We start from the raw sequence: 23,015 nt of genomic DNA, 5'->3' as shown, positions 1-23,015 counted from the left end.
CTCCTCCCTTGCTAGACCATTTTAGTAGCTTCAATCGATCACCGTTAAAGATGGAGGCACCACAAAAGAACGATGTTGGTGTGAAAATCACCAATTATCCAGCAATTCATAATGCCCCTCTACCAGCTGATGGTGCAGGATCAAGACATTTCAATAACTGGATTTTATTAGCAATTATGCTATTTATTCCTTGGCGTGTTACCAAATCTTTGGGCCTGGGTTTGAAAACTTTTATCTTTTTTTTTCTTTTATTTGCCTTACCAATCCTAATGGCTTGGTGGACTATTCTGTCCACATATTCTCCAAGATTGAACGAAAAGGTCAAATTCCCAAATAGAGGCGTTGAATATTACTTAGAATTCCATGATGAAGAATTGGCTTCAAAGTATAGAGGTAACAATAAGATTCCAATGGAAACATTCCATGAATTATATTTTGCCAATAAGGTTTCTTTCAAAGGTGATGCATTAGATGTTATGGAATACAGGCACGACTGGGCTCAATTCTCATTCACTTGGGGTTTGTTCAAATTCTTTCTTTTTGGTATGATTCCTGAGGTTATTATGCACACCAGATCTCAAGATGAAGAACAAGTTAGAGACCATTATGATAGGGGTGATGATTTCTACTCTTGGTTTTTGGGTCCAAGAATGGTTTACACTTCTGGTGTTATTCATGATATTAACAAGCAAGAGTCTTTAGAACAATTGCAAGATAATAAGTTGAAGGTTGTCTGCGAAAAGATTGACTTGAAGGAAGGTGATACCGTTTTAGATCTCGGCTGCGGTTGGGGTACCTTTGCTACTTTTGCTTCATCGCAATATGGTGCTCATGTGACTGGTGTTACTTTAGGTAAAAACCAAACTGAGTGGGGTAACAACTGGCTAAAGAAGTACGATATTCCTGAAGAGCAATCTAGAATTGTCTGCTGTGATTACAGGGATGCACCTCTACCACAAGATGGTAAGAAATATAAAAAGATTACATGTTTGGAAATGTCTGAACATGTTGGTGTTAGACATTTTTCTTCGTTCTTAAAACAAGTATATGATATGCTAGATGATGATGGTTTATTCTTTTTACAGTATGCAGGTTTGAGAAAATCATGGCAATATGAGGATCTAATTTGGGGATTGTTTATGAATAAGTATATCTTTCCAGGTGCAGATGCTTCAACCCCATTAGATTTTGTTATTGGCAGCTTAGAAGCGACTGGTTTTGAAACTGTTACCATTGATAATATTGGTGTTTGTTATTCTGCTACCTTGTGGAACTGGTATAAGAACTGGTTGTCTAATAAAGATTTAGTTGTTAATAAGTATGGTGTTAAATGGTACAGAATCTGGGAATTTTTCTTGTCATACTCTACCATCATTTCAAGACAAGGTTCCGCTACTTGTTATCAAATTGTTCTCAGAAAGAACTTGAATAGCTATCCTAGGATTGAATATATTCCAAAGCAAGAAGGTCTCCAAACTCCAGCTTCTAAATTTGTTCCATGGGTTAAATCATGATTGGTTTTTTTTTTGAACTGTGTTCTGAAAACTATTATAACCCACACTTATTTCACATTATTTTTTGAAGCAAAACTTTATATTTAGCGTTTAGTTCAGGCTTATATTGTTTAACTATATAGTGGCTTTGCTCAATCAGAAAAATTTCTCAATAAAAAATAGTTAGTTTTATTACAACTGAATATTTAGTCTGAAATTTACACCATATCGCCGTAATCTAAACAACAACCAAAAAAACACAGAAAAAGAACAGAATAAGTGTATGAATGCAAGCAATCATTACCACATTCAAGTTTATGCCCATGTCCATTCGATATCAATGATACCAAGGACTGGGTCAGCGAGAGAGTTAAAAGCCGCAGGACTCAAATCAAGATGGTTTTCGTCACATTCAGGACATGAATCAACAACCTTGACTTGAATGGTTTTGCCATCGTGAGTGACATTAATCATATGACCGCAATATTGAGAAATAGAATAGCTGTCTGCTAAAGTGTTGTACATTTTTTGAGAGATTGCGCAAACAAATTCCGAGTCAGTAGAACGTTTGCCACAGTTACCAACACCAACACCGTAGTAGGTTGCAATACCTTTATGAACTTCAGAACCGAAAACTGAAGTAGAAACAGGTGAAGTTGAGGAAGATGTTTCGGTTGATGATGTCGAAACAGTATTTTGCTCTTCTGAAGTGGTAATAGGGTTGTACGTTCCTGTTGTAATCTCAACGGTACCTGTGTTGTAAGTCTCTTGAGCAGCAGAAAATGTAGATACGGTGGTTAAAGTTGACTTGGTTGGTTGAAAGTCATCACTTGCTATCTCATCTGCATACACGTAAACACATGAAGCACCCGAAGGGGAGTCCGAACCAGGTAGAGGATATCCGGCTTCAGTTGGTGCAGCATTAATAGCTTGTAAAATAACTGCAATAGAAAGGAGTGACTTAAGGTTAAATAACATTTTTGGATATAAGGATATGAACAGAGTTGTACTTAATGAGTGTATTTATAAAGTTGGTATTTAAGGAAAGTAGTTTTTGACGAAATAAAGGAAAGATTCTGTTGATTCACCAAATGAAGTATATAAGGATAAAGAGAGATATAGAAGAATGGGTTATTTCTTCGTACATGAGGGAATCAAGTGCAATTTATACCTGTATGGTTACAACCGTTACCATCACATCTCAGCTTTGTACATACAAATCAAAACAATCACGGTTCCCTGCGTGTTCTTCTGGCGAATCAAAAGACGTGGCTCCAGTTTCTGATGGCTGCCCCTGAAAAAAAAGAAGATAAACAATGTGCCTCTTTCAGGGGCGGCAGAAAACCAAGCTGACCGTTTACGAAAATGCGTCGATCAGGGGCTAGAGCCCGCTTTTGGGTTTCTTAGAGACCTTCGAGCGAGTAATTTCTCATACTGGCTGATGGCGAGATTTCGGAAACTAACAGTATGCTGCCTTTAACCTAGATAGTATACCATGTTGCTATTTTTATTTCCAAAGCTAATGCTAGAAAAAATTTAATAACAGAGAGAAAAGTCCTTTACCAGCGTTCTGTATATGCGCCATATATACGTCATAAATCAATTACTACCTATTAGTTAGTGTTGGTCAGGGTAGGATATAACTGATAATTCATATGGCGTGGCTTAAATTCCAATCAAGTATTACTGTTACTCTTCTTTTACTCTTAAAAGCTCTTACTTACATTATATAGTAATTTGTAGTTATCTAGCTAGCTTAGTATCTACTTAAAATAAACATCACTCAAGGTGTCTTTCATTGACTGTTTAATAGGTCATATTGAAGATACTCTTTTTGTGGGGAGCGTCATTTGAAAAAAATATTATTTTCAATAAGTAACACTTGAGTATAGCAGGTCAGGATTTTAACCTTCAAGATGCTCATATTTTCATTGAAAAAAGAGTGGCACTTTTTGATTGATCGAGTTTCTATCCACTTATTGATCAACGCCTCGCATTCATAAACAACTTCATCTTTAATGTCAGAGTACACTTCATGCCTTGTTAAAGGCTTGATTTCTTCAACTTTTGTGTCCAATAACTTTTTCCAAGTAAATGCGTACTTATTACCAGTTAACAAAGGATAATTTTTACAAATCAAGAATGTTTTGCCTGCAAGAGCTGCAAAAGTCTTGTTCTCCAATGGTGTATAATAAAAAAAGTATCTCAATCTAAATATAAGCGATTGGAACATTATTGAGTCAAAATTAATGTCCAAAGGTACGGAAAACCTAGCGTTGGGTACTACTTCGTTTCTTTCATGGTAAGATGATAATGTTTCCTTAAAAACCTTTTTATAACTGTGGTTCTTTTCAAAAGTGTCATATTGCTGTTTTATATCTTTTTCAAATAGGTTTTTATAAGCTCGTGCTAACCACGGATTTATTTTGATATTATGAACATTATGAGGCTTTGGTATAAGAAGTGAGTTAATATTGTCAGTATCTTGACTTTCCAATGCTACTAGGTTAATATATTTAGAGGCAAAATCCCCTAACTTTTCGTGTTTAATGACAAGTGGATAATTTTCAAGTTCAAGCATTTGTGCAACTAATATCCAGCAATATATTTGTGTTGTAGGTTTTTTAAGCTGGAGCAACCTCGGATTTGCAAAACCAGTTTGCCCAATGAAATATAATTGATACATCAATAAACAGCAGTAAACAGATGATAATGGAAGGAGCCCAGATTGTAATTCGGTTTTTAAATCCGTCAATGTGCCCATATTAACATCTTGAAACCCAAGATAACTCAAAGCATATTCTACTAGGAGAGACGAATCAATTTTCTTTAGAGGAGTACGATCTAGTGGTAGCACTCTAGAAAACCTGTCACTTGGATATAGAAGTGCCAAAAATATTTCTTCTTTACTCATGCCCATAAAATTGTCAAATAACTGGAAGATTGTAAAGCTTTTAAACTTGAGAACCTTCAAAAAAGAATTTCTGATTTCTTCATTAAGAATTAAACTGATGTGAAATTGTTTGCCAAGCTCAATAAGACTTTGATCACAATCGGTTATTTCTCCTCTTGGGTTTAAATGTCTTGCTTTATAGTGGTTACAAAGAGAGACAAACATATTTAACGAAGTGACTAGCGTATCTGCATACTTCTGGGTGTTGTTTGTGTTACCAATTTCGATTTTAGAGTTACTACTTTCTTCATATTCATTATCATTAGGAAATCTAGAACAGAATTTTGATTTTATTTTTTCAAACTTAGCAAATGCCTTGCCATAGAAAGTGATCACTGCATAGAATAAAGTAGCATCGAAATATTCCGAACGAGGGATGTTCTCGAGAAATTCGAAAAGTTGGTGAAGATCGTATAGAAGGTAGGTTTCTTCTCTTTCTTGAACTTTGGATATACTGTTTTTGAAGATAGCCTGAACACTCTGTTTACGCCGTTTGAATTCTACCAACGCGTTCCCCGTATATTCTTTATGGATTACATGCTTTTTAGCTACCATGGAATTTCTCAGAAAGAAGACCAATCGGTGGCACTCTGGTGGCACAAGAAGTCCGTACAAACGCCTTCTTCTTTCATCTACATTCTTGCCTTTCATCTTGTTTGTGGTTTTACACTTGCCTTTGTCCCGAATCTTGACTTTCAGCCTGGCGATACTAATATGCTTACAGTTATTTTCAGAAAGGTTCTTCGATGGTGCCAGTTAGGTGCTCCCTCTCAATGCCAGTATTGAGGCAAAACGGTTCTGAAACACTTGAAAGGGTGGAAAAAAAAAAAAAAAAGGATTGCCCCTTTATTCTCTTTGCAGCTCGCGCGTTGTGTGAAACTTTGCAATTTGAAACAAGAGGCTCAGAGGTACTGTCAGAGCCGTATATAATGCCTCCTATATGAGCATACGTTCCCCTGGTACAATGTTTCCTTTTTACAGTTGTTGTGAAAGCAACACCAAAAAGAGCTTTTGCATTTCCGGTTAGAGAGAGTAGTGATTTCCATTTTATTAATAGATAATATGTCGGTGGCTTCCATAGCGGTATCTTCTCCACATGAGTCGGCGGCTCATCAACACAATGTTCCTTCATCTGCAGATAAATTGACGAGAACTCTTCTCACCCCAGACACTGGTACAGAGGAGAGTATATCGAATAAAAAGCCTGCGAGAAAGAAGAAAGTTACCTGGCAAATGAAAGACCAACTCCAATTGAGACTTAGGTTATACAACAGAAAACCGTGTTTAAAATCAACTCATGGCTCAGCTCCAACCTCTTTCCCCCCTTTCTCCAAGAATACAGTTATAAGTCCCCTGAGGCTAAAGAAAGTGATATCTTCGACGTCATTAACAGCTACCAATTCTCCTAATACAGTCTACCTTTCATCGGGAAAATACCAATATCAATTAGTAGCAATGATGGGATTGTCAAACACTCATTCTCCTATCATTGTGCCGGCAACACAGAATAAACCGAATAAGCTTGAAGATTCTCCTCCAAAGCTTAAAATTTTACCAACAAAAACAAGTTATAGTGGTATCAATAATACTAATAAGAATACTAGGAATAATTGCTACAAGAACGATTACTCAAATAACTATATACATACAGGAAAACTTCCATATAAATATATTAGGAACTCAATGGAGCAAGTTGAAGGATATCCGAAATTACAGAGATTATACAAGTTAAAGGAACAACAAGTTGGCAGATATGCAACCAGACCATATGGATGTCGTGTCAAAACTGAAAACATACTAAAAACCTTGAATTCATGGGCGTACAATGATGATTTAAAATTTGATGTTATTATGATAGGAGCATTAACTGAAAATCAATTGATATATCCTTTACTTTCAAAGTTACCAATCGACAAGTTGTGCTGTAAACCAGGGTTTTTATTCATTTGGGCTTCGACCCAAAAGATTTCAGAATTGTCGACTTTAATGAATGATACAACTACTTGGGCTAAAAAATTCCGGAGATCGGAAGAGCTAGTTTTTATACCAATTGATAAGAACTCGGCTTACTATCCGAAGGATTCAAATATACCCGAAAATCAGTTGTTAGAGGAAGTCCAGTGGCACTGTTGGATGTGTATAACAGGAACCGTTCGAAGATCCACTGATAAAGAACTAATTCATTGCAATATAAACACCGATTTATCTATCGAAAATCCAAGTACAGGTAATTCTGCCGTGCCTCCACAAATTTACAAAGTTGTTGAAAATTTCAGCTCTTCAACAAGAAGATTACATATTATACCAAATCCAACAGGCTTAAAAAAAAGTGTGAACGTTAGACCTGGTTGGGTGATTGTTTCCCCCGACGTAATTTTAGATAATTTTGAGTCCGAAAGATATAAGAGAGACATTGAGGAAATTGGTTCTAAGATTCCATTTAATGAGGAAATTGAACAACTAAGACCTAAAACCCCTGCATAGCATCAATGTGTCCCAAATAGAGCTACACATTCCAGCATCTCTTAATTTTCTTTTGTCTTTGCTTAGAATAAATACATCCATATACGTATATATTTATATATATATATATTAAGCAGAGCCCAGTTTGAAAACGGCATACGTTAATGTGAGGAACTCAACTGCGAAAACTTTCTTCAATCACAGTTAACAAGTAGGTTCAACTTTGGATACGTCAGTTATAGTTTTTTTTTTCCTATTATACAGTTATAAAGAAATATGAATTGTGTGATATAGTTTTATTTATTCAGTTTTCTTGTGTTTGTTTATGATATATTTGGTTGTTTGAATAAATCCCGGAATTTAATATACAATTTAATAGCCATATCTAATATACATCATTGAAAAGAAATAAAAAAAGCATTATGGCATTTACTAAGTTTGATTTGAAGATCTTTGTTATTTGTTTGCTTGTTTGTTTTTAACTTATTATATTTCCTTTAGTCAACTAATGAACCAGCAAAGCGACCAGCTTCGAGTTCATCGATTTTTTTTTCGATATCATCATCTTCTTCGTCTTCTTCGACAAAATCAACAATTGAATACTTAATCAAATCCCACTTTGTCCAGAATGCAAGACAATCGTGGTATAAATCAGAATCCACTAAATCTTCAAGGTAATACTTGGATTTAGTAAATCTATCCTTTAGTTCTTGTAATCTTAAATTTTCAGGGACTTCAGAAACCTTCTTATTGAGAGAGTCTTGGAATGACATGTTGTTTCCGCTATTAGACATCATACCTAATGAGCGTCTCGAGTAATTGTTTTGTGGTAAAGTTTTATGGTCATCACTTTCATATTCAGTCAATGCAGTTGTTGTTGAGATTTCAGTTTTATAACCTTCATCATCAGAAGAATAAACGTTTGAGGTTGGGGTATTGGCGGTCGAATATTCATGTTCATTTTCATAACCATATGCTACATCTTCATCATATGAAGTCGAATCACAGTAACGTGCCCAGGCTTCATCAATTGCACCAATCAAATACTCAAAACAACGAGACCTTGCTGAAAAATCACAAGATGGTATATTACCACCATGTTTGAGGCTCTTGTTGGTAAATTCGTTTATATTGATACTATTACCACCATTTTTCATGACATCAGAAATACTGATTGAATATCTTTTATTGGTCAAACCCGATTTCTTGTTATCGTAATTGAAATTTAAGATATCATTAGACGACTTCAACCTATGACGATCATTTACTGGCAATGTATTTTCATAATCCGAGTAAGCGTAAGAGGTTGAATTTAAAGTTGAGGTAGAATCTCTGCTAAAAGATTGAGTTACTTCTCTAGCTTCTTTTTGTGCTTCCTCTTCTTGTGCGTTACTATCAGACTGGTTGTCATCGTCATCGCTATATTGAGAAACAGCCTTGGATAGCTTTGAGTCAATGCTGGTAAAACTTATCGATCTCAATCTCTTATTGTTGTTTCTAATGGTGTTCCTAGTGTTGTTTCTTGTTCTTCTTGAACAAAACTTAGTAATGGTACAATCTGAATCGCTTTCAGATGAAGACGAATCTAAGGGCTCGCCCTGATTCAGTTCGTATGGGTTGTAAGATGAGAGTCTGGAAACCAGACATCTTCTTTTATTGTTTTTTGGTTGTTGATGATGTTGTTGTTCTTGCTTGTAGATGTTCCTCTTCAATGAGCTTGACATATCTGATTGTTCGGGGACTTTAAAAAGCTTGGAGAATGAAAAAAAAAGGGCAAATTCGCGACTCGAAAAACACAAATTCCGTAAAAGGAAAAAATAACCAAAAATGCGAAAATGGAGGGTAGAACGGGCAACTAAGCAGTCCTTGTAGTTGGTGGGAGTGGTTGTTTTATGTGTGAACAGCAGGTTTCTCGTCTTTTTAAAGAGCCAGAAATGCGTGTGTCTTGGAACTAGTAAGAAACAGTGACTAGGAGCTAGTTATCTGTGTTTTAAGCACCAAAGAAGTGGATGTAGTGTAAGTTGTTGTGTATAGAAACACCTAATTTTCCCCTGTTTGGTAGTGGATGCTGAGGTGGCGAGTGGCAAATAAGAAGAAAAAAAGAAGAGAGAAATAACAAGTGGCAAATAAAAAGCGAGAAAAAAAGGCGAGAACAAATACAGAAAATGCGAGAAAATAAAACAAAACGGAAATTCGAGGAAACACAAATCAACAGCATGAAAACAGTTCAAGGTGCACAGGTGTTTGTTCTTTCTCTTTTACTTCCTCTTTAGGAAATCTCGAATGGAAGGGATTACTACGTTCCCCGTATCGAGTAACGAAGGATTGGCACGGATTGCCGAAGAGCTAATCCCCCATTCTTTGGGACTCTCGAGTTGAACAATCCTTTGTTTCCAATTGTCGTCGATAGTCAAGTCATGTAAGAACTGAACTTGTTTAGCTACTGCCATTCTGCAAGATGGATCATTCCTTAGGAAAACAACGATCCTAGAACTCTTGAAAAACCGAGCAAGGACCTCGTTGATATTCCCATCGTAGTACTTTGCGTCAAGGAGTCGGATCAGCGTGTCGAAACCGAGTAGAAAGTATGTTTCCACTTCCATTGATGTTCGTCTTTGCCGTAACCATCCATTTATAAGGTCACTCTTATCGACAAACAGACTCGCATTGGTCAATGCAACACAGCAAGCAACACCTAGTTCGGTGCTGATGTACTCACTCATCAATTCAACCATATGCAACCGACGTACATATTCCTCCGTTTCGGCTGTCCCTTTATCTGCGTTGTTGACGCTGAATAAGAGCAACACCGATTTGGTGTTGATGCTCGATACTGCTGTATAGTTCCCCTGGATGGTCCCAACTTTCATAATTGCTTGTCGAATCATCGATAAGTGTCCCAAATGTGGCGGATTGAACGACGAGTCTAGAATCAAGAGCTGGCGGGTAAGAGGGGTCACCACAGGGCGATTCAAACCTTCCGAGATAACCTTGAACCTCTCCTTTCCCTTGAGAAAACCCTGTACTACACCCTTTATATCCAACTTGTTCATATAATGGTGCTTCTCCAAGGAACAGTCGAATAAAAGAACATACAGAGAAGAAATTAACTTGGATGATCTCACCCTATTTTTTTTTTTCTTATCCCCCCCTCAGGAACCCTGCTATTCTTCTAGATTAGCGCGAGAGGGCACTCCCATTATAGGCGTTAGCCCATGTTTGCGCCTATATATGAGTTGCTCTTTATCTCAAATTTAAATATCGTATAAGGATTTCACAATATACATTCTAAACAAGGAGGAAAAAAAAATTAAAAACAGAGAGAACTGAACTAAAATGAAGTTATATACGACAAAATGACAAGTCAGCCTAGTTTTCGACCTTGTAAACCTTAGACCAGTCGCTTTCAACTTCACCGTATTGTAATTCTTGGATCCAGGTTAAGAATTGTTTCGTTAATGGACCGGATTCTTCGCCTGGAGTCAATGGAACATTGATTGCTTCACCATGGTAGGAGATTTCCTTGATTGGGGAGACAATTGCAGCAGTACCTGAACCAAAGGCTTCTAATAATTCGCCCTTTTCTGCCTTGTCCTTAATTTCGTTGATGGTGCAGTATCTTTCGGAAATGATCCATTCGTCTGGATTCAATCTCTCTCTAGCAAGAGAAAGAATGGAATCTCTGGTGACACCTTCTAAGATAGTACCATCTAAAGGTGCCGTGACTAATTCATTCTTACCGGTCTTGGAATCTTTCATTGCAACAAAGAAATTCATGGTACCAACTTCGGTGACGTTCTTCTCTGGGCCAAATAACCACAAGTTTTGTTGGTAACCCCTAGAAGCTGCATCTAATTGAGGCTTGACACATGGTGCATAGTTGGCACCCAACTTCTTATCACCAACACCACCTGGCCATGCTCTGGTTGCATAATCAGTAGCTTCCAATTTGACTGCTTTGAAACCAGTCTTGTAGTATGGTCCGACTGGAGAACAAATGACAAATAACAATGCCTCATCTGGAGTGTGAACACCTAAACCTGGAGAAGTACCAATTAAAGTTGGTCTGATATACATCGAGTAGCCCTTTTCAGATGGAATAAATCTGTGATCCAACTTCAACAATTCACCAATTAAGTCGGTCAACTGTTCAGAATCAAAAGTTGGTAAACAGATTCTGTCTGCAGATTTGTTCATTCTCGCCATGTTCTTGTCTGGTCTGAACATTCTGATATCACCATTCTTATCCTTGTATGCCTTCAAACCTTCAAATAACTCAAAGGCATAGTGGAACACACAGGAGGAAGGGTCTAGGGATAAGGGGCCATAAGGAACAATCTCTGGAGTACCCCATCCTTTCTTGAAGGAGAATGGAATTTGAAGCATATGATCAGTGAAGGTTTGACCAAAGACTAACTTGTCATTTGGAAGCTTCTCCTTTGGAGAGGTGGTCTTTGTGATCTTAAGCTTGGTAGCATCTAGTGGAGCTAAAGAAGAAGACATTCTGGTTCTGGATGTGGTCTTGAAGATAGCCTTTGAAGATCTCAAGTAAGATGAAAACATGTAATGGAAGAGCGATTGGTCTATTAGTAGGAAAAAAAAAGTAAAGACAGAGATAGAAGGAAAGGGAAGGAGAGGGAAGGGGATAGGGAGAGATACGGAACAACGGGGGGGAAGGACTATAATGCCAGTAGAAGTGAGGGGGGGTGGATGTTGTGTCCTGTGAATGGGGTTGGCAGATATATATTATGGTAAAACCATCCTGGGAAAAACGCACAAACACCGGCATTTTGAGTGGAAAAATGAGTAATCCACCTTGAACGATGAATCACCAATGTCTGAAAGTGGAATAAAGAGGGGCGATGAAAAAATACCTCGCGCCGGTAAATCTAATAGAGGAGCTCTGTAGCAACAGGCACGGCAATCCTCGGTTTCAATTGCTTGATTGACTTCATTGTCTTTGATGTTAATCTTTGGCTGCCCTTGACCTAACTTCACGGCTTTTCATATACTTTTCGTCAAGGTGCCGTAATCTCGCTTCTCTTGCCTCGTCGATACTGCCAGGGTCCATCTTGTTCATGTCAGGATATAACCCCGGGTCCCCCTGTTTACTCTCTGTGAAGGCGGACGTGAATAGTCCCGTTTTATCATTATTCGATGGGACCGAGCTAGTTGCACCACCCTTTACCTTGACGTCTAAGTCGTCCAACCTTGATTTCTTGTTGACCTTTTTGCCCCTGTTTCTCTCTATGGCACTTGCCTTCTCCAACTTTACTATTTGTTCACTTGTGAGGTTGTAGATTTTCTTTTGTAGTGCTTCATCATTCAACTCCCGACGTGTCTCGTTCTCAATAATTGTACATTCTTTAATATAGTTGCCGCCACGTATGTTCATGATATTTGGATTGTTGATGGCGAAAAGGTAGGATTGCATCCCCTGTTGGCATGATTTCATTAATAGCCAAAAAACAGGATATAACAAGAGATAAATGACCAATCCAAATATACTACCCATTGATAAGAATCTCCTCATTCCTGGACTTCTAACAACTCCTGGATTGACTATATTGACTCTAATGGGACAAGGCTGTTTATCTGGTCGTGGAACGTTTTGAACCCGACGTTGGAACTCCTTGGCAAACATATTCAACAACAACTTCGAGGTACCATAAACTTTCCATGGCTGGTTGCTAGGATATGTTCGATCTTCCCAGAGTAAATCATTCAATTCGACATCTCCCATATTTTGCGATAAACAAGATGAAATCAATACTCGAACATCACGATCAGCTGGTTGGGCTCTTAATGCAGGTTCTAATAATGTTAGCAGATGATAATGGCCAAGGTAATTTATGGCCATTTGCCTTTCGACACCATCGATAGAGTTGGTTCTCAACTTCCCCATGGGTATACTCTCATTGGCAAGACAAATTACACCGTCCAAACGTCGTGCTGGTGAATTGTCGAGCCATTTGGTGGCAAACTTCCTAATGGAATGCAATGATGACAAGTCACAATATTCACTATATATCAACTCGTTGCCTGTAACTTCTCTTAAATCATTAACGTAGTCAGTCATCCAAACTTTGGCACTATTGTCGGCATGCTCACCAATTTGAGATGATAGTAACACCAACTGAGCACCTTTACTGGCTAACTCTTTCGCCAATGCACTCCCAATGCCACTGGTACCCCCAGTCATAATGTACACTTTCCCGTGTAGTTTCCTCTCCCATGTATTCGATGATCCATTGGTGTAGAGCTTCAACAATATAGCTGACGCCACAAATGGAGTAACTTGCTTAATTTGCTCCCAGTACGGAACTTTTGTTCCATCATAATAGACTGACCCTAGAAAATCGAGCGGCATGTTATAAGTTTGGTATATCTAGGCTCCCCTTGCAAGCACCGACTGTCCAAAGAGAATATATCAATGTGCCGACTTCCCTTATTTCCCTCTTTTCCTTTCTAAAATGGGCTCTCTTTATTTTTTTCCCTCCCCCAATTCAACGCGTAACGCGTGTAATAACAAATTGTAAACTGCCACGGGGAAATTTTCCCACTATTTTTCACCCTTCTTTTCTCATTTCTCCAATTTCTCGTTTGAACATGAAAAAGAAAAATTATTGTATTTTTTGTTTTCTTTTTTTTTTTTCAAACGTTTTCAATAAAAGAAAAAAAAAATAGAAAGAGAGAAAGAAACCAAGCAAAGAAGCATATAAGATTTTTTTTTTTTTTTTCTAGTCAACAAAACACAAGATATAGTTGTGTTTCATTTCAGAACCAAAAAGCAAAATGGATGAACTCATTTACTACAATGCAAGAGGTAATCCTCAGGATAAAAAACATTCGACAGCATTCTCCTACTTAGTTTCCCTGCATACTACTAAGACTTTCCATCAATACAGACAATCACCATCATCGCCAAATGCATCGGTAAACTTGTCGACCGGTCATGGTTCTCACCTTCTTGTTGCTCTCCCAGAGAAACCGACTCTGCATGTCTATTTGTATGGTAAAGAATCGCCCGAACAATATATACCGTTACCGGAAATCATGACATGTCTCTCCACTTACAAGGATCCAAACGAGAAAACACCATCTCTCTTACTAGGTGGCTCTATTTCAGGTAGACTCTATGTCTGGTCTCTCAATTCGGGCCTCTTGATCACAGTAAAGCAGGCGCATTACCAGCCTCTCACCCATATTGCAGCCTATTCCGGATTCATTGCGACAGGATCTAAAGATTCAAGAGTTGTCATTCATTCGTTAAATACCCTATTGATCAATGGATGTGATGATGATTTAAAGAGCGATAACGCATTTGCAATTTTGACAGATCATACATTGCCAATCACCTCGTTGAACTTCAACAAAGGACTTAATAACGACCTCAAATTGGTCACTTCTTCTCTGGATTCAACTGTCCGTGTCTATTCGATCACATTATCATCCCAGGCCAAGTTAGCTACCACCATTGTTTCAACAGATGCAGTTACCTCGGTAGCACTAGACCCTGCAATGAGGGCATTATATCTGGGCTTAAACAATGGACAAATCCGATACGTCCCATTGTTCAAGGCTAATCCTAGAACTAAGGTGATCGAAGCGGTAGGTGGATTAGGCAAAATCGTTACTCTGAAACCTGATGTTGATTACTTAGATACATTCACTTGTCATCAAGACCATCATAAAAACGCCAGCGATTTATTCATTTCTCAACTAAAACTGTCACTGGATGGAACTCTGTTAGTCTCTGGTGATAGCAAGGGTTGTTTGTTTGTTGTTGACATAACCACCAAGCAAATAAGAAAAAAATTAAAGGAGCTAGTTGGACAAATCAGTAATATAGAGCTATGGACCATAAAGGCGGATGATTCTAAATTCGACAACTCGGGTGTCGACAAGTCTGTTATGAGATCCATTCCTATATTGAAGAGATCCATAATGGAGGAAAAGGACTTGAATAATCAAAACTTACTAATGAAACTTACAACCACTGGGCCAAAGGATGTATGGAACTTGTCCAAGTTTCTAAAAGACGTGCAGAGTGAGGAGAAGGTTTTTGCTAACTTTACATCTGTGGATTCTCAAACGATAAATTCTTCTGGATTCTCGATTAACATTGATAAAACAACCATTAAAGATCTCAAACAAGAAGTTGCCGAAAAAACCAGTGCCTTTGAGGAGCTCAAGTCTAAATATGACGAGTTGCTAACGGAGTACTCCTCACTCGTCTCCAAAAACTAGTAAATTTAGATATTTTTATAGATGTATCTTGTAAGTGTTAACTGTGCATAGATTATGAAAAATAAAAAATTGTCAGCGGAAACAGAGTTGCCGAAGAGGGGCGGCTCAGCGGGGGTTTTCCTCGAATTTAAGTTCCTGATAAATTTCAAGGAATAGAGCTTACTAATGGTATATCTTTCTTCTGCAACAAGCACTGGCTGGCAGAATTGTTGCTAAGCTGTGGTTATTTCAGCATGCATGATTGTTTGTCTTCCTCTGAGGGGAGTGTCGATGAAACGGCAAGCCGAGTTTCAACAGAACATCTGGCTTTCCTGGACAAAAAGAATGATAATTCCATCCATCTTGAAAAAGAAGAGACAAGTATGTCTAAGCTATATTCAGACCCAGAACAGCGACCTCCGGTGTTTAAGACGCCTATTCAAGAATACTTGTCCATATTTTTATGTATTTTTGGACCTGCAGCTGCAAGTATGGCATCATCTGCGTATCAAACACTTTTGCGTGCAACAAGTGTACAATTTAATGTTCAAGGTGGTCAACTTTCTTGGAGTGTTAGTAGTGTCATGCTAGCTAACGGTGCTTGTTTGTTACTCATGGGCGGGATTGCAGATGCATTTGGTAGGAAAAATGCCATGATAATAGGGTTTACTATGTATGCTGTCTTTTCATTAATTGCTGGGTTTATGAATAATTTTGTTTTGTTATGTTTGTTCAGGGGGTTGCAGGGGGCTTCTGTTGCTTGTGCCACGCCTGCATCTGCAGGATTCTTAGGCTCAACTTATAAAGATTCAAGGCGTAAAAATATGGTTATGAGTTGCTTCAGTATAGGTGCACCAGTAGGTGGTGCTTCTGGATTCTTCCTTGCAGGTATTTGTGAAGTTGCGTTGAACTGGAGATCCACCCAATATTTCTTATCAATCCTTTTTGCAGTTTTGGCTATATCGGTGTTCTTCATATTACCAAATGATAAGAAAATCAACTGGCAACATAGCAAGCAAGTATTCAGGAAAATGGATTATTTGGGTGCTTTGCTATCCTTAGCTTCATTTACGCTTATTTGCTTTTCATTGACTGACGTTGATAATGCAGAGAAAAGATGGAGAACACCATACATCATTGCATTGCTGATTGTTGGGGTCGCTTTGATTCCTGTGTTTGTATTATATGAATTATACATTCCTAAGGAGCCGCTAATGCCGATGCAATTATTTAGAAGCAGAAATTTCTGTTTGTGTATGTGTATTGCAGGATTATGTTGGATGGTTTTCTTTGGATTCCTAAATTACAATGCAATGTTATATTTTGAGAATATTAAAGGTTATTCTCCAATAATTGTTGCGTGCTGTTTCTTAACACAACCAATCTCTGGAATCTTGGTCAACTTATTTGCTGGGTTCACTATGCATTTGATCCCTGGAAGAATTTTCATGGCAGTTGGGACATTGGGGTACCTTGGTTCTTGCATAATTTGGTCAACCATTACTGTTGATAGAGACTATTTTTTAGGTCCGTTTTTCGCTTTCATATTGACAGTTGTTGGGGCAGATCTAATTTATAATATATCTAATAGAGTTACACTATCATCTTTAGAAAAACACTTACAAAGTCGTGGTGCAGGCACCTTCAACACGTTGCTTCAATTGGGCTCGGCCATTGCTCTTGGTTTCAACTCCACTATCATCTCATCCAAATACGCCGCTTATGGAACCCCTCAACAGAACGATGACCCCCAAGGATTACTAGATGGAATTAAATATTGTTGGTACGTCGGCATTTCATTTGCAGGTGCAGCTTTTATAATTAGTCTGTTTCTAAAAGTTGGAGTGATAGGTAAAAGCGAAAATAAAGAGGAGCTCGTCGAAGATGAACAATAACTTAAGAACTCGTACTCTTCACCCAAATAAGAAGCAATGTATTCACATGTATAATTGTATACTATTTCTTTAGTGACATTTTAATCTTTTTCTTTTTGTCACTCCTCGTGGGAGATAATTCTCGGTTAAAACCCCCCTCCCTGTTAATATACTGTCGATATTCCGTCTTATGCTTAAAATTGATACCATAGCAATCAGTACCTTTAACATGCTGATTCTGTGTGCTGGAAAACGACGCAAAGCCCATAGTTTTTGTAATCTCAGATTCAATAGAGCTGCCTTTAAAGTTTGGATCGCTATGGCTGCTCACCTGCTGTTTCTTGTTACTTCGTTCCTGTATATCATTTTGTGTGTCTTCAGCTCTTCTCTTTGAGGACTTGTTCGATCCATGAACTGCATTTCCTCTTACTCCAGATTCAGTTCGTATCTTAACTGGTGTTTCTACAGTTTTGTCATTCTCCGCCAATAAACGCTGTCTTCCTCTTCCACGTTCAAAAGTACGGTTATTATTTCTCACCCTTTGTCCAAGATTTAGGGCAACTCGCCTTGCCATTAGTTATAGTGCTACCTGGAGTTTATTCCAAGACAGGGCACACAGGTGTAATGCACATACGTAAAATAGGAAATACGCCATGAATTTGTACAGTAAAATCAAGGCGCGGTAACTGTTTTTTTTTTTAATTTTTTGTTCATTAGCATAAATATGTGAATAAAAGGATGAATAAAATTTTGTGTCTATAGAAGTAGAGTTTCATAAAAGGCTAGTTCGTCTATTGCTATATCTATTAGTGGAATAGTTGAGAAATGTCTGAAGAGGCGGGTGCTCAAAAGTTGAGTAAGAAGCAACTGAAAGCTTTGAAATTCAAGGCCAAGACATCTACAAATGCAGCTGAAGAATTAAAACAAGTTGAGGAATCAAAGGAAGCAGAAAAGAAGCGTAAGCTAGAGGAAGAGCATAGGGCCAAGGAGGATGAGGAAGCAAAATTGAAGGCGAAAGCGGAGGAGCCACCAAAGAAGAAGAGAAAGACAAGAAGAGGAAAAAAAGGTAAAGGCAGTAACAAGGATGATGAAAATTCTGGACCTAGATTTATTTTGTTTGTTGGGAACTTGCCGTTCAAAGTAACGGACTCAGATATAAAGGAGCATTTTAAAAAGTGTCAGCCAACGTCTATTAGGATCAGATCCGACAAGGGATGTGCATTTATTGAGTTCAAGAACGAAGATCCTAAAGAAAGTAAGAGGTTGATGGATATTGCACTACGTCTTCACAAAAGTACACTAGGAGGGAGGAAAATCAACGTCGAATTGACTGCCGGAGGTGGTGGTAATTCAAAGGAAAGAGTAGAGAAAATCAAGACCAAGAATGAGAAATTAGAGCAAGAGCGTCTCAAGAGATTACAAGCAGAAAAAGATAAAAAGGCCGAAAAAAGCAAAGGTAATGAAGGTGAAGGTGAGGCTGCTGTTGATGAGAATGGCGTTCATCCTGACAGGGCCAAGATGTTAGGATTATAGATCTATTGCATCCGTATCTATGTAAGTACATACAATGGCGGTAGCCAGACATTTAAATAAACAGTCAAGTAAAAAAGTAGACCTTGTTAGGGGAAAGTTAGAGGCAAAGGAGAAATCTAGAGTAAGTAAGAAGCAGAAACGTGAATTGAATGTATAAATGAGGTTGGTTGTATTCCCTTGGCTTCAAGTTGGAGTCTATAAAATAGTACACTTCTTGGATTTTTTCGATTTCTTTGCCGGAATATAAGTCTTTGGAGCACTAGATGCAACTGGCTTGGCCGGTTTTTGTTGCACCTTTGCAGCCGACTTTGCCTCTGCATTCTGGGCCGCCGATGTCTCGGTAGGTTGTTGCTTTGGAGGATTCTGCTGTTGTTGTCCTTGTTGTACTTGTTGTCCTTGTTGTCCTTGCTGAGAAGCTGCTTGTTGTGGAGCGTTTTCAGCAGGCTCGTCTTCGGTGATGACGCTCTTTATAGCACAATCGAAAACCTCTCTGACACCCTTCTGAGACGCTGCAGAACATTCCAAGTAACCCACCATACCGAATGCCTTTGCAAAATCTCTCGCCTCCTTCTCGGAGATCGGCTTCAGACCTTGTTCGTCAAGCTCGTCAAGACAATGTGGCTCGTCTCTCAAATCAGACTTTGTACCGACTAGAAGAATCTGGGTCTCCTTTGGTGTATGGTGTCTGATTTCTGGAATCCACTTATTCTTGACATTCTCAAAAGACGTAGGCTCAACAACAGAGAAACAAATCAAGAATATATCTGTCTGGGTATAAGATAGTGGTCTCAACTTGTCGTATTCCTCTTGCCCAGCAGTATCCCATAAGTTAATGGTAATTTTCTCATCACCTACCATCACATTGGCACTATAGTTGTCAAAAACCGTAGGAACGTAATCCTCAGGAAACTGGTTGGTAGTGTAGGAGATTAATAAGGAGGTCTTACCAACGGCACCGTCACCGACAACCACACACTTGATCGATTTCATTGTTGAAGACTTGGTGGAGATAAGGAAAGACAAAAGGGTCTAAAATAGGGATAAACCAATGATCAACAAACACATATTGAAATTGGCTAAAAAAAAAAGCAGACAATTTTAAACAAACGCTGCATAGTTTTACCATTGTGGGCTATTAATTCAGATTTGGTATTTCAAGGGGGTGGAGAAAACGGTTGGTATTCTCAATTGGATTTTCGGTACCGTGTCCACAACAGAACCAGTGCCATGCCATGACAACCATTGATGTTGCGCCTGTTAGTTTTTTTTTTCAATCTCCTCAGTTTTCCCTTTTGGTAGTGAATGCCATCATTTTTCAAGTGTTGTTTCAGTTTGACATAATTTATCAAAAAGAGTCTGTTTGGAGAAGCTTCCCCGTATTGGACAAAACACTTGGAGAGATTGCCAAAAGAGAGGGTTTTGTCGGTTCAACATAGACAGACACGCTCGAAAATCTCCCCACATGCCCAGACTCTGTTATGACACACCAACAGTGGAAAACACAGAGTTGATGGCCACATATGCCCGAACCTCTCCCCAGCTTTATTCCTCCATTGCTGCCAGTGATAAGTATTTACTCAGATACGCCTCAAACACATGGAACATCCAATTCCCCAACTGTGTTTTCCACCCAGAGCTACATTGCATACGTATCCCCATTCCATTTTATATTCCTGGAAGAGAGGATGACTCTATAATCATCGATGTCCCCTACGAGGGACTGTCATCGTTGGGTATGTTACAGCATCCTAATCCGGCTTCGTACACTATAGATTTGGAATGCCACTGTGAAGTGTACTTTCTAGCAGAGAACATCATTGTCAAGTTGCCCACAACGTGCAAACTCAAGACCATATACTCGCAATTACCTGAGGACGGACTAAGTTTTACAATTCCATATGTGAACGTTTCCAGTGACAAAATAGTTCAGAATCTGACAAAGTTGTCGATCTTTGTCAACGATACCGAAAACTCGAATCTGGAAGATCGCAGGACATACAATATCGTCTTGTATCCGTTGCAGAGGTATCCGCCACAGCCCCTCTCGATGGGTATCTTCCAAGGATACTCCAATCTAACGCCGTTTCAGTCCCTAAGGCTTGTCAGTGATGCCATTGAACAAGGTACCGAGTTGTCGCGTGACATGGCTGAATATTTCAGTTCACAGAGATGTAATACAATGACGGCAATATCGTCGTCCTGTAGTAGTGTCGGGTCGCTCAATGTTGGTGATGGACGGGATAATACAAGTATGGATTTGTACAAGTTGTCCCAGTCGGGCTACGGTGATGACGATGACTTTAGCTACGAGCAATATGACAATTTTGACTCCGGGTCTGGCTTGAAGTTGGACACCATGGGCGGTGGTGGAAGCGGAATGTATGTTGAAATTATAGGCGGCTTCAATTCCACAAGTGTTAAAAGAGGACGGAGAGATTCCGAAGACACGTTGAGTGACCAGCCAAGGCAAAAACGACAACTTGAATGATACACGCCTTTGTAGATAATAAAACCCCGGTTTATCATTATAAAGGATATATGAAAAACCAGCTGATAACATTCTACTTATACTTTATAGAACAATATCTAATGTCATATCTCAGAATCAACGTAAATACATTCAAATTCGTTTGTAAACCCGTTGAATGTTGTGGCAGCTGCGTTTGTGTAGGCCCCGCAGTTTTCAAAAGATATCCAATCACCACATTGGACATGGTGAGAGAGTTGCGTCTTCTTAACGACACAATCTAAGCCATCGCATGTGGGGCCCCACAATGAGTATTGCCTTTTATTGGGCTCTCTTTCTTCTGCATCGTGGTAAACAAAATTCCCTGCCGAAGTAGTCACAACAGGTTCAACCTCCTGATGATCATATAAGATGCAATTCAAGTTCCCATACAAGCCGTCGTTCAAATAAACTCTAACTTTATTAGAATCAAGCTCATTTCGAACGCCAATCACATTGGTAGTTAAGGTGTACACGCTCGCTGTTAGAAATCTTCCAAGTTCTGAAATAACTTTTATGCTACCATCATTAATTCTATTGCCAAATTTCTCCAACAGTTCATTTCTCAAAACCACTGCTGGTTCAAGAAAAGAATCTTTTGAAAACCCACCACCAACATCTAAAACGTCACAATCTTCGTACTGTCTAGTGTTAATGTGATCCCACAATTTCCTAGAATCAGAAACTGCTTTGATGAGCGTTGAAGGATCTTTAAACCCAGACCCACAGTGGAAAGCTATACCCCTGATCCGAATTCCCAGATCTAGACATCTTTGTACAATTTGACAAGAATACCTTAGATCAGCTCCAAATTTGACACTTAGGGGACATGTAGCGGTAGAATCATCGGTAGTAATTCTTATCAAAACATTCATTCTACCGTTTGTAAACTTTGCAATTTTCTCAACTTCCTCAATTGAGTCTACAGTGGTTAGATTAATATTCTTATTATTCGCATAAAGTAGGTGAGAAACTGGTTTAACAGGATTGGCGTAAATTACATTATCTTTAAAATCAGCTGTACTGTATCCGAGTGATTCATAAATGTGACAAACAGTCCGAATCTCATCTAGTGATGCACAATCAAATCCAACATTCCCAAACTTGATTAAAGTTTCAACAAATTTTGCATTAGGGTTGCATTTCACTGCATAATATGGTTTAACGAACGGTAGAACTTGATTCCATAATCCCAGTTGTCTCTTCAGTTCACCAAGATCACAAACATAAAAGGGTGAGGGCTCCAACTGCGGTCCTGCTTTTGTAATAGTAGTTATTTTCTCAAAAATTGCCTGTTTGATTGTTTTCCTAGTGCTGACATTGATGCTCTCAACTGATCCAGACGGTGTCAGTGGATAAGAATAATGGTTCCCCAAATCCATTAAATTAATCCTTGAGGCTGTAATACTTGAGTGACAAAGTTGAGACATCTTCACACGGTTAGTAATGCTCTTGAACATCCAAAAGGTGTGGTAGCTGCTGTTTCGGGACTCAACAAAAGCGACTGTCAGTTTGGACTGTTCCTGGGTCTACTTGTTTCAAAGCCTTAAATTGCAAAACGTTTACAAATTTCTTCTAGGTTTTAGGTGTCTATGAATTACAAAAAGGCCCCGCTGGCCATTCCCAAAGACCTTGGGCACGGCACCATAACAGTTATCCAATGAAAAAGATTCAAGAGCCTTCTATACAAAAACAATGGATTTTCTTATGGAGGAAAAAAAGGGCAATTTATAGACCACGTTCGAGACCCGTGGATTGATTTATTTGCGTGAAAAACTGTCTTTAATATATAGAGGAAATACACTCAAAGAGATACTAAAAAGTAATTGGAGAACAGTAAAGCTATACTACAAGGAAGATGTAATGACTGTACCCGTACATAGCCTCTTAGGTAGGGAACTTCTACATTTGGAAATGATGAACCAAAAAGGCGTCTAGGGCGTTCTCTATGTGTACATTCATGT

The 23,015-nt window shown here is 38.6% G+C and overlaps 15 protein-coding genes across 15 annotated transcripts; 6 read left to right on the top strand and 9 right to left on the bottom strand.

Annotated features, from left to right (window-relative positions):
- Positions 1-50: 50 nt before the first annotated feature.
- Positions 51-1,514, top strand: C5L36_0C10030 (uncharacterized protein; the record flags this gene model as incomplete). Its single annotated transcript, XM_029466714.1, has 1 exon — positions 51-1,514. The coding sequence occupies one exon, from the start codon at positions 51-53 to the stop codon at positions 1,512-1,514; it is 1,464 nt and encodes a 487-aa protein (XP_029322574.1).
- A 294-nt stretch (positions 1,515-1,808) lies between these two features.
- C5L36_0C10025 (uncharacterized protein) lies at positions 1,809-2,471 on the bottom strand (the record flags this gene model as incomplete). Its single annotated transcript, XM_029466713.1, has 1 exon — positions 1,809-2,471. One exon carries the CDS (start codon positions 2,469-2,471, stop codon positions 1,809-1,811), a length of 663 nt encoding a protein of 220 aa, XP_029322573.1.
- An 868-nt stretch (positions 2,472-3,339) lies between these two features.
- Positions 3,340-5,097, bottom strand: C5L36_0C10020 (uncharacterized protein; the record flags this gene model as incomplete). The annotated part of the gene is made up of 1 exon (XM_029466712.1): positions 3,340-5,097. The coding sequence occupies one exon, from the start codon at positions 5,095-5,097 to the stop codon at positions 3,340-3,342; it is 1,758 nt and encodes a 585-aa protein (XP_029322572.1).
- Positions 5,098-5,508: 411 nt separating this feature from the next.
- Positions 5,509-6,930, top strand: C5L36_0C10010 (uncharacterized protein; the record flags this gene model as incomplete). Its single annotated transcript, XM_029466711.1, has 1 exon — positions 5,509-6,930. One exon carries the CDS (start codon positions 5,509-5,511, stop codon positions 6,928-6,930), a length of 1,422 nt encoding a protein of 473 aa, XP_029322571.1.
- Positions 6,931-7,406: 476 nt separating this feature from the next.
- On the bottom strand, positions 7,407-8,633 carry C5L36_0C10000 (uncharacterized protein; the record flags this gene model as incomplete). The annotated part of the gene is made up of 1 exon (XM_029466710.1): positions 7,407-8,633. The coding sequence occupies one exon, from the start codon at positions 8,631-8,633 to the stop codon at positions 7,407-7,409; it is 1,227 nt and encodes a 408-aa protein (XP_029322570.1).
- A 534-nt stretch (positions 8,634-9,167) lies between these two features.
- Positions 9,168-9,962, bottom strand: C5L36_0C09990 (uncharacterized protein; the record flags this gene model as incomplete). Its single annotated transcript, XM_029466709.1, has 1 exon — positions 9,168-9,962. The coding sequence occupies one exon, from the start codon at positions 9,960-9,962 to the stop codon at positions 9,168-9,170; it is 795 nt and encodes a 264-aa protein (XP_029322569.1).
- Positions 9,963-10,278: 316 nt separating this feature from the next.
- On the bottom strand, positions 10,279-11,472 carry C5L36_0C09980 (uncharacterized protein; the record flags this gene model as incomplete). The annotated part of the gene is made up of 1 exon (XM_029466708.1): positions 10,279-11,472. The coding sequence occupies one exon, from the start codon at positions 11,470-11,472 to the stop codon at positions 10,279-10,281; it is 1,194 nt and encodes a 397-aa protein (XP_029322568.1).
- Positions 11,473-11,875: 403 nt separating this feature from the next.
- C5L36_0C09970 (uncharacterized protein) lies at positions 11,876-13,279 on the bottom strand (the record flags this gene model as incomplete). Its single annotated transcript, XM_029466707.1, has 1 exon — positions 11,876-13,279. The coding sequence occupies one exon, from the start codon at positions 13,277-13,279 to the stop codon at positions 11,876-11,878; it is 1,404 nt and encodes a 467-aa protein (XP_029322567.1).
- Positions 13,280-13,704: 425 nt separating this feature from the next.
- Positions 13,705-15,159, top strand: C5L36_0C09960 (uncharacterized protein; the record flags this gene model as incomplete). Its single annotated transcript, XM_029466706.1, has 1 exon — positions 13,705-15,159. The coding sequence occupies one exon, from the start codon at positions 13,705-13,707 to the stop codon at positions 15,157-15,159; it is 1,455 nt and encodes a 484-aa protein (XP_029322566.1).
- A 233-nt stretch (positions 15,160-15,392) lies between these two features.
- On the top strand, positions 15,393-17,033 carry C5L36_0C09950 (uncharacterized protein; the record flags this gene model as incomplete). The annotated part of the gene is made up of 1 exon (XM_029466705.1): positions 15,393-17,033. One exon carries the CDS (start codon positions 15,393-15,395, stop codon positions 17,031-17,033), a length of 1,641 nt encoding a protein of 546 aa, XP_029322565.1.
- A 61-nt stretch (positions 17,034-17,094) lies between these two features.
- C5L36_0C09940 (uncharacterized protein) lies at positions 17,095-17,586 on the bottom strand (the record flags this gene model as incomplete). Its single annotated transcript, XM_029466704.1, has 1 exon — positions 17,095-17,586. The coding sequence occupies one exon, from the start codon at positions 17,584-17,586 to the stop codon at positions 17,095-17,097; it is 492 nt and encodes a 163-aa protein (XP_029322564.1).
- A 251-nt stretch (positions 17,587-17,837) lies between these two features.
- Positions 17,838-18,545, top strand: C5L36_0C09930 (uncharacterized protein; the record flags this gene model as incomplete). The annotated part of the gene is made up of 1 exon (XM_029466703.1): positions 17,838-18,545. One exon carries the CDS (start codon positions 17,838-17,840, stop codon positions 18,543-18,545), a length of 708 nt encoding a protein of 235 aa, XP_029322563.1.
- A 195-nt stretch (positions 18,546-18,740) lies between these two features.
- On the bottom strand, positions 18,741-19,535 carry C5L36_0C09920 (uncharacterized protein; the record flags this gene model as incomplete). The annotated part of the gene is made up of 1 exon (XM_029466702.1): positions 18,741-19,535. The coding sequence occupies one exon, from the start codon at positions 19,533-19,535 to the stop codon at positions 18,741-18,743; it is 795 nt and encodes a 264-aa protein (XP_029322562.1).
- A 472-nt stretch (positions 19,536-20,007) lies between these two features.
- C5L36_0C09910 (uncharacterized protein) lies at positions 20,008-21,033 on the top strand (the record flags this gene model as incomplete). Its single annotated transcript, XM_029466701.1, has 1 exon — positions 20,008-21,033. One exon carries the CDS (start codon positions 20,008-20,010, stop codon positions 21,031-21,033), a length of 1,026 nt encoding a protein of 341 aa, XP_029322561.1.
- A 104-nt stretch (positions 21,034-21,137) lies between these two features.
- C5L36_0C09900 (uncharacterized protein) lies at positions 21,138-22,511 on the bottom strand (the record flags this gene model as incomplete). Its single annotated transcript, XM_029466700.1, has 1 exon — positions 21,138-22,511. One exon carries the CDS (start codon positions 22,509-22,511, stop codon positions 21,138-21,140), a length of 1,374 nt encoding a protein of 457 aa, XP_029322560.1.
- Positions 22,512-23,015: the final 504 nt, after the last annotated feature.

Source organism: Pichia kudriavzevii, chromosome 3 (genome assembly GCF_003054445.1).
Source record: "Pichia kudriavzevii chromosome 3, complete sequence".
Lineage (NCBI taxonomy): Eukaryota > Fungi > Ascomycota > Pichiomycetes > Pichiales > Pichiaceae > Pichia > Pichia kudriavzevii.
Note: the sequence above shows the minus strand (reverse complement) of the source record. Positions and strands in the feature narration are given on the sequence as shown.